This window comes from Pollicipes pollicipes, unplaced genomic scaffold (genome assembly GCF_011947565.3).
Source record: "Pollicipes pollicipes isolate AB1234 unplaced genomic scaffold, Ppol_2.1 Scaffold_1550;HRSCAF=1823_pilon_pilon_pilon, whole genome shotgun sequence".
NCBI lineage: Eukaryota > Metazoa > Arthropoda > Thecostraca > Pollicipedomorpha > Pollicipedidae > Pollicipes > Pollicipes pollicipes.
Window position 1 is genome coordinate 19,408 of NW_023595953.1, and position 8,550 is coordinate 27,957.

The 8,550-nt window shown below is 52.9% G+C and overlaps 1 protein-coding gene across 1 annotated transcript; it reads left to right on the forward strand.

The window, feature by feature from the left end:
• Nucleotides 1-1,174: 1,174 nt before the first annotated feature.
• On the forward strand, nt 1,175-7,896 carry LOC119097560 (elongator complex protein 4-like). The gene is made up of 10 exons (XM_037220632.1): nt 1,175-1,184; nt 2,773-2,909; nt 3,248-3,283; nt 3,751-3,866; nt 4,270-4,403; nt 4,834-4,931; nt 5,268-5,365; nt 5,424-5,495; nt 6,161-6,379; nt 7,745-7,896. The coding sequence occupies exons 2-10, from the start codon at nt 2,792-2,794 to the stop codon at nt 7,859-7,861; spliced, it is 1,008 nt and encodes a 335-aa protein (XP_037076527.1). The 5' UTR covers nt 1,175-1,184; nt 2,773-2,791; the 3' UTR covers nt 7,862-7,896.
• The last annotated feature ends 654 nt before the right edge of the window (nt 7,897-8,550 follow it).

Genomic DNA, 8,550 nt, shown 5'->3' on the forward strand with positions numbered 1-8,550 from the left:
TGCCTACATGCCTCCGCCGTCGTGTGCGTCACTTCCACTGCCCATTCAGTGCGTCACACTCATTTAAATTTACGCTCAACCTTTACGGAATCTTCAATATCTCTGCAGGGTGTGGATTCCCTCCCCTAACATTAAAAACTGCGGTGCTCTCCGATATGCAGAACCTTTTCGATAATTCATTCCGCTTAGGAGTGAAGCGAGTTGGCAATCACCACGCCACGCCGTCAGACCATGAAACCACTCATTTAACAGCGGCCATCGTCGAGATTCGAACCCGGGCTTACCGCGAGCGGTCCTAGCACGCTAACCATTCATCCAATGGAGATGCGGGCCCGGCGGTTAAAAATTCGTGATTAGAACAGAAATGGTTCAGAGTGAGTTGATGGATTTCGTGATCATTTGATGTCTATCACGCATAGAACCATTGACCTATAAAAAACTTGTGTAGGTCAATGCATACAACCGACTTTTCGCACGAGATTCTACATTTTTGCTCTTTTCTCCCTCCAAGGCTGCCAATCCGCGTATGCCTGACACGTACAACCACCTGAAAGATTTTTGGAGGGCGCATAAGCCCGGTGCGTAACCGCCCTCTGTTTTGGAGGGTGTATAAGCCCGGCGCGTAACCGCCCTCCGCTTTGGAGGGTGTATACACACTGCCTTATATCTATATATGGCGTATCGGTCCGAGATTTTATGGTCATTGCGCTCAGGAGATTAAACTACAACTGTGTGCACAGCTTCAGGCCAATTTTGAGGAGTCCGCTGAATCCCGTATATGGACCTGGATCTGAATGTGAATGTGGTGGCAGCTTGGCGAACGGCTAAGTAGGTGATTATCGTTGTCCCAAATATAAATTATCCCATAAAATTGGCATGAACTTCAGTTACACTATTGTGGGAGTGACCAGAATGAAATATAAATCCTAAAATCTAAATTCGGCTAAGTCAAGTTTGGTCTAGATATGGTATCACATTATTAGACGATACAGCCGCAACTGTTCAATAGTGTTTTGTCTGTATTTGTCGCCTTGATTGGCGGTTGGGCGTGTGGTAGCCTTGAGTTCATTGAGTAGGTTAGCGTTGGTGTTGTATTGCCCTGCCTGATGTAAGGTGTGCGTTTTTCATTTCGTCGGGGTGACAGACGTAAGGTATAGAGGGATTTCGCCCTGCGCATTGCGAAGGTGGGCAGATAAATGCACGCCTTCATTGTTCATTTGCATTACTAAGACTATGATGCAGTTTTTCAGGCCGTCGGGTGTGGCGGTTTGCCATTGGGGGTTTGACTTAAACTTGGTGCAGAGAGTAGTATGGCACCATTGCACCTTTGAAATAAAGCTGGTGTCATGCTCAGTGGCAGACTGCCAAAAAAAACTTGTTACAACTGGCATTTCTGGCATAAGAGCAACATGACAGCAGTACTTGTGGTGCATACACACTCCCAGCATTCAGTGTTTGTTGCTCAGTCACCTATGTTCTGAATGTAAGCTCAGGCCGAAATACTCCTAGCACCCTTTCAAGGAAAAAATATGGAAATCCAGGGCAATATGGCACAACCTGAGTTTGGCACAGGTGTGTTCAGCCCTGTTCAGCAACCAATGTGCCATAGGTGTCCAATGAGCATTATAGGTGTCAAGTGCACTGGATGGATGTTTTGGCAAAATTTCAGCAGTGGCAGAACTTTCTTGTCAGGCAAATTCAATCTTGAGTTATGTATGTACATGCCAAAGGTATTATTCCATGAGGCCACTGGGTTACAGGACAGTGTCACAAGGCTATTGTTGAGATGCTTTTTAAGCTACAGGTTGATGCACTTTTATATGTAGCCTTTGGCCCTTGCTACAGCAGGTAATTGACAAGCAGTCATGCTTGCATGTTCTGTATTAGACCCACCATTTGCCACACTTAACCAGTAGTGCCTGCCAGCACCAGGATGCTGCATACATAATGATGGCTGTGAAAGAACTCAGTATTTGGTGGGTGTTTTGGTATGTGGGCGTAACATCCATAAATGTGTGCAATTCTGCCAACCATGGGCGAAAGGCCCTAAATTATGTTTTACTAATGGTTCATGGGCTTTTCTGGCTTTGGATGACACAATTGGCCTGAAGCTGATATTGACATTTTGTAGATATCTTCTTGTACACTGCACAGAAAAATACATTTTCCATTACTGAGTATCTGCATTACTGATAGTCTGAGCAATATTGCTGTTATTTTTTCCTTAAGAAGGACTAAATCCCACCTTTTCATTGGATGGATTTCCAGGATCAGAGTTTGCACTAAACATTGCATGTTTAAACTCAGACCCCACTATTTGATCAAAAATTTTAAGTTAACAGCAGAATTTGGTTGAACTTTGATGTGCCTCAATAATCTGCGTTATCTGTCCTGCCCCCTGACATCACCTGACATTAAGGGTGGATGCCACCACAGGCTCCAGATCATACCTGTCAAGGGAAAACAGCGAGCACCAAAGCAGCCTGAACCCTTACTGTCCCAGGTGGGTGGGTCAGAAGGCAGGCATTCTAACTGACTGGGCCATCAGGACAGACAAATAAAGTACCTGAATTTTTGGAAAGAATCATCCAGCATACCTGACCATCTTTCCGATCATGTCTGAAGATTCACCTAGAATTCAGAGGCCGTTTATATGGATCTACAGGCATGTTTTGTCCTTGCTAAGCATTATGCTATGAAAATGCATGAAAGGAAGCTGAATGCAATAGTTATGGTAGTCACAAATTTATGTGTTCTAACAACAAATGACAGTTGTTGCAGGTGGAGGGTGATGACCAGTTTCCAGAAGTGTGGAGATCATGCTCCAAGAGTTATGGGAACCAAACCATCACTGCATTCTGGTCAGACCATAATATCATGCGGAATACCATCTCTGGACCACATTATGGGTGAGTGTGGGGAATGAAGTTATTTCTTGGATAGATAATGGATTTTTTAAATGTTGGAATTATGATATGAAGAAGTAATACAAAGTTGCAAACAGCATTGAGCTTTGTTCTTCTTTCTAAGTGTATGATGCATGCAAATGCAACCAAAATTTGGGCATCCATCACATGAACATATGCTGTCAAGTGTCAACTTTGTATTTTGCTCAAAAAGTTCCAGTGTAAAAAATTGCTAGCCACCAGTAAATTTGTCACCAGTGAAAGAAATCAAGAGGCCATCTACACTGCTTTGTGTTTCCTACTTAGTGTCAAGACCAACAATCACTGTTTACTGTTCCCAGATGGAGGCATCCCACTGGGGTCCCTTGTGGTAATTGGTGAGTAAAAACGTGCCTGATGATTAAAGTTGTGGTCGAACAGGGCTAAGCCTCCTTAGGAAGTATGCCATGCGCCCATAGTGTTGGGATGGTTTTGTTTAGTGTTTCTTCTTACCTCATGCACCTTTGCTGCCTGTTGGAATGCCCTGACCTAACCCAATGCTGGGACTTGCTCAAAAGTCGGGCAGAAAGGGACCATGGCAGCAGAGGACATCCACGTTGTTTAGCCTTACAGAATCGTGCATATTATAGCTGGGCAGCTGCGCAAAACACTCCTACAGAGTTGTTTGATGCCATGCGGAGTCGAACGAGCCCGCCGCCGCGCCGCGTGCGTATCATGGCTGAGCAGCTGCGCAAAACACTCCTACAGAGTTGTTTGACGCCACACGGAGTCGAGCGAGCCCGCCGCCGCGCCGCGCCCGTCTGGCGGCGTCTGGCCACTCAGGACCTGTCTGTCCGGGCCGCAGAGGAGGATCGGTTCGGTGACTACGCCCGCCTCCTGCTCAGCTACTTCATGTCCGAGGGTGTGTGCAACCGGCACCCGCTGCTCGTCTCCAGCCTGGACGCCGACCCCAGGAGCATGGTGAGCTTCAGTCCCTGTTGCTCCGTCCGTCCCGCCGCTGAGAGCGAGCAGGGCATCACTTCTGTGGTTTGGTTCGTGTTCAGGTGTGCGGTGACGACGCAAGTATGTGGAAGCAGACTTAAATGATTGGTAGAATCAGGCCCCATCAATGCCACCAAAATTTGCGCAGCTCTTTTTCTGGGATTGACATAAAGAACGTTGAGGCTCAGTTGAGCGAGTGAGCAAGAATTGCGGGAAGTTTGAGGCGGCCTGTTTGTTTTTACTAGATAGCTGAGCATGCCATACAGTCTGGTCGCTGTTTTGTACAGGTCTCGTGTCCCGCCGCGTAGCCCCTGAGGTGCCTGACCCGCGCCGCACCTCACCGTCGTGTCCTCCCCCCCCCCCCCCCCCACACGGTGATCAGACGCTGGAGCTGCCGTCGCCGACGGACCCCACGGTGTCCGCCAGCCTGCCGTCCGCCAGCCCGGCCGACCAGAGGATGACCATCGCCTGGCGGTACCAGGGCCTGCCGCAGGGGGCACCACCCGCCGCCGGCAGGTGAGCCGGGGTCTTTGGGTCGGCCTCCGTCACCCTGCGCTCGGCCACACAGTGAACAATCAGCTGGAAGAGGCGCCAGCATAGCTGAGGCTTGCTGACTGTTGTCTTGCGCGTTTTATATCTCCTTTGATGAGCTCCCGCCGTGGGTGCTGAATTCGGGGGCTGCTGTATCCTTAATCTGAGTATATGCAGGAGTTTGGCGCTTTTGATTTCAGTTATTCATAACTGTTTGGAAGCCGTTCAGGTTAAGGCTCATAAGTCAGCGTTAGTCAAAAGGCTCAGATTTCGGGACTTGTCGAAACAAAACCGGGTGCTGAAAGCCGACCAAATCCTCCAATGTGTATAGGTGAATAACACTGGCAATCAATACCCTTCTCTGTTTTCTCATTTGTGTGACACGTGCGCACCTGTGACACCGCATCTCCGGCAGATTCGGCCAGCACTACGACCTGAGCCAGTTCATCGATCAGTCGGTTATCGAAGCCTCCGACATCACCACGTGTCCAGACCACGGCCCGCCGGCGGACGGTGAGGACGGGCCTGGACTTCGGACCACGGCCACGGCCACGGCCACGGCCACGTAGCTCTTGTGGAGTGCAAGGAGGAGATGGCCCGCTTATTGACCGATGGTGGATAGTGGCCATGCATGTGCGTGTTTATGATGATCTGTACTCCCGTCTCGTTATCGGCACACTGGGACCAGCGTGGCCGTAGCTGGCTGGTGCGCTCGGCCGCGACCTATCACCCCGCGCGCACAGACGGGACCACCAAGACCCGACACTCGCCCCGAAGCCGGGCCCTCTCACGTCTCCTCTGAAAGGACCCCCACCGACGCCGGACCCTGACCGCCCTGTGTCCGTACAGGACCACCGGAGCCGGACCTCCTGGCCTCTCTCCTGGCCGCCTGCGAGCGGCTCGCCCGCCAAGCGGGGGAGGCCGACGCCACCGTGCGGCGCGTGGCCGTACACGCTCGGCTCGCCGCTCTGGGAGGCGCCGCCGTCCCGCGTGGTGCGCGCCTGCCTGCTGCTGCGGCTGCTGCTGCGGAGCACGGCCGCCGTCGCCATGGTGACCGTGCCGACGCATCTCTGGACGGTACGGGTCCCCGCTGGACCGTAATGGGACTGTCTATGTGGTCATTAGAATATCTTTTGAAGCGTCGAAAAGCTTTACGAACGGCCATTCTCGGGATTCATTTTCACTCAGCTCTACCAGGTATTGCCGAGAGCGTACTCATGTCAAACTGCGGCCCGGTCCGACGAATGGAGGCCGGGCTGGGCTTGATTTATGTAACTGCCGTGCCCTGATCAGCAGCTCCCAGCGTGCCGTCCGTGTTACCTCCCACCGTTGTTTCAACGTATCCCGTCAGCAGAAAGAAGCTGGTGAATTTATTTCTTGTCGGGCGTCGTGTCGGTTGTCTGCAGAGCTATATCGTGCTTCTCTAGATGTGTCCGCGGTGGCCGTGTCCGTGCGCCGGGCGCCGTGCTGAGAATGTCTGCTGTGTCCGGCGCCGTGCTGGCCTCACGCCGTCTGTGTCCACCGCCGTGCTGACCTCCCGCCGTCTGTGTCCGCCGCCGCGCTGACCTCCCCCGTCTGTGTCCGCCGCCGCGCTGACCTCCCGCCGTCTGTGTCCGCCGCCGCGCTGACCTCCCGCCGTCTGTGTCCGCCGCGTGCTGACTTCCCGCCGTCTGTGTCCGCCGCCGTGCTGACCTCCCGCCGTCTGTGTCCGGCGCCGTACTGACCTCCCGCCGTCTGTGCAGGACGAGGCCAGCGTGAGCCGGCTCCGCCAGGCGGCCGACATCAGCCTCGGCCTGGAGTCGTTCCAGGGTACGCCGGCCGCCGCCAGCCCCGCCTACAGCGACTACCACGGACTGCTGCGGCTGCACCGGCTCAGCGCCCGCAACGTGCTGGCCGCCCGCTACCACCCGCGCTCCGCTGACCTCGCCTTCAAGGTCCGACGGAAAAAGTTCTCCGTCGAGGTGGGTGGTGGCTGCCCCTGCTGGGGCGCTACAGTGTGGCCGACTGGTGTGTTGGACTACAGTGTGGCCGAGGAGAGTCATGTTGGAGCACACTACCCGCTTGGCAATCTTCCCTGAAGGGATGCTGCAGCCGTGTGATGTTTTCAGTGATATGAGCCATCGACTACAGCAGCATGAAATCGGCGGTTGTCGTTTTGAAATAGTTTTGTAGCCTTATTTGGCGATGGTGGCTGCTCGGCGCTCTCTGGCCTCTACATGAGTTGCTCTCTCGCCTTTATATGAGCCGCTCTCTAGCCTCTGCATGAGACGCTCTTTGTCTCTATATCAGCGCTCTATGGTCTCCATACGAGCCGCTCTATTTTTAGCTTTCGTGAGATACCACTACCGTCGTACCAATTAGTTATAAAAATTTCCCAGGCGCGTATGCGGGTCCAGGCACACCATCTTGTGACGTTATTCATCTTTAAACACGAAAGATGCTGGTGGCATTCCGTGTTGTCTTGTATATGCCCTCGGCATTTTTCAGACATTACCACAGACTTAAATTCCCACAATCAAGTCACTGGGCCCAGCGTTAGTGCACGCAGTGTCACTCCTGCGTGCACAGTATCCCTGCGGACTAGGGTATATCAACATAGGGGAGGCATTTTTCAGCACGTAGATTGATGGTCAGGACGTGGGTGGCCTCTACACCACACTGGTGGCATTTGCACACCGTGTAATGCTTTTTCACGTGGTGGCATAATTGCCCCGCAACTTAGTAGATCTGGCTTGTTGCCACGGTGGCGTTTAGAGGGAGTGCTCCACATTTGTATGGGGGTTGCAACTGAAATCGTCATCTTGAAGATCAGTCGGTGCAGTTAGCAGCTATGCCTTTCTTGATACCTGAACCCCTTTAATTTCTAATGTGCCCGCCCGCAAAGATGCACAGACTGTTTTGGGGAGGCTTGTATCTGTACCAATATTTGCAAGGGAGCCTACTTCATCATATCTGATACTTGCTTTAATACTTGCAAATGTGGAACATTTTCTTTAAGGCGTCCGCGTTGCGCGACCGAATTCATCTGGTTAATATTTATGACACATGCTTCTTTCAAGTCTGTTATGTATTTTCAAGCTTCTACACAATCAATGTTTTCAAGTTGAAAGCTTTCTTTTTAGCACAATAGCTTTTAACCAGCATGCACTTGTGATGGCTTCGAATGGCATCTATTTTCGTATGGTCTGTGAACGAGCAAGCGGTATTGCAGCTTCTTGGTGACTGGGTGCCTTCGGTGTGCAGACCGGGTCCGAGCCGTCTCCAGAGGCTGGCCTTCTCAGGGGCTGTCCCACCTGCCTGACGACGGCCGCTGGCGTGCTTCGCAGACCTTGCACCTGCCTCCCGAGCTGTCCGAGACGGCGAGCCGGGCGCAGGAGGAGGGCCCCGGCCGGCCGGGCGCCGGCTGCCAGTCCGGCCGGCCCGGCGGACCGCTCGACTTCTGATCCGGCCTGCTGAGCTGTCCGAGGCGACGAGCCGGGCGCAGGAGGAGGGCCCGAGCGCCGGCTGCCAGTCCGGCCGGCCCGGCGGACCGCTCGACTTCTGATCCGCCTGCTGAGCTCCGCCAGGGACGGCCCCACCTCCAGGGTGCGTGCAGATCTCGTGATGTGCCCGGTCGCGTGGTTTGAGTGTGGAGGTCAATATATTTTTAAGTTGGAGCGGCTTGCTTTCATGGAGATCCTAGCATGGTATCTCGATTAAAAAAAAATCAACTATCGTTGGATTTGCCTTCACGTGGGGGACTATCATGCCACAGGTGTGTTCTCGCGGATCGATTCTGACAATTGTCAGCCGTAGGGCGGAATGTGACGCGGAACGGGGCAGGGGAGTTGCGCGCGCCGCACTGGTAATCGAACCGGGGCGCTGGATCGCCCTCGGGATGAGCACCTCGAAGTGGTGCACGATGTTGGCCAGGAACAGGAACTGCTCCGTTCTGCCAACGATTCCCCCATGCAGATCCTTTTTCCTGGAAAGGAGACGGCGCGGTTTCTGCTGCACGTGCGCACAATGCAGCAGGCGGCAGAAGTTTTAAGCATGTTAGTTTGGAGGAGCTCTGTGCTAGAATGCTGTTACGTAACATTTCACATTTCGGTATGGATTGCAATGGGCGGTCTGATGGTTGTCGCTCACTAAG

Bases quoted from the DNA above. Each gene is read 5' to 3' on its own strand.
- LOC119097560 (XM_037220632.1), top strand. From the start codon at position 2,792: ATGACCAGTTTCCAGAAGTGTGGAGATCATGCTCCAAGAGTTATGGGA. The intron at 3,284-3,750 runs GTGAGTAAAAAC...TCCGGGCCGCAG, and splicing joins GGGGTCCCTTGTGGTAATTG to AGGAGGATCGGTTCGGTGAC. The intron at 5,496-6,160 runs GTACGGGTCCCC...CCGTCTGTGCAG, and splicing joins TGCCGACGCATCTCTGGACG to GACGAGGCCAGCGTGAGCCG.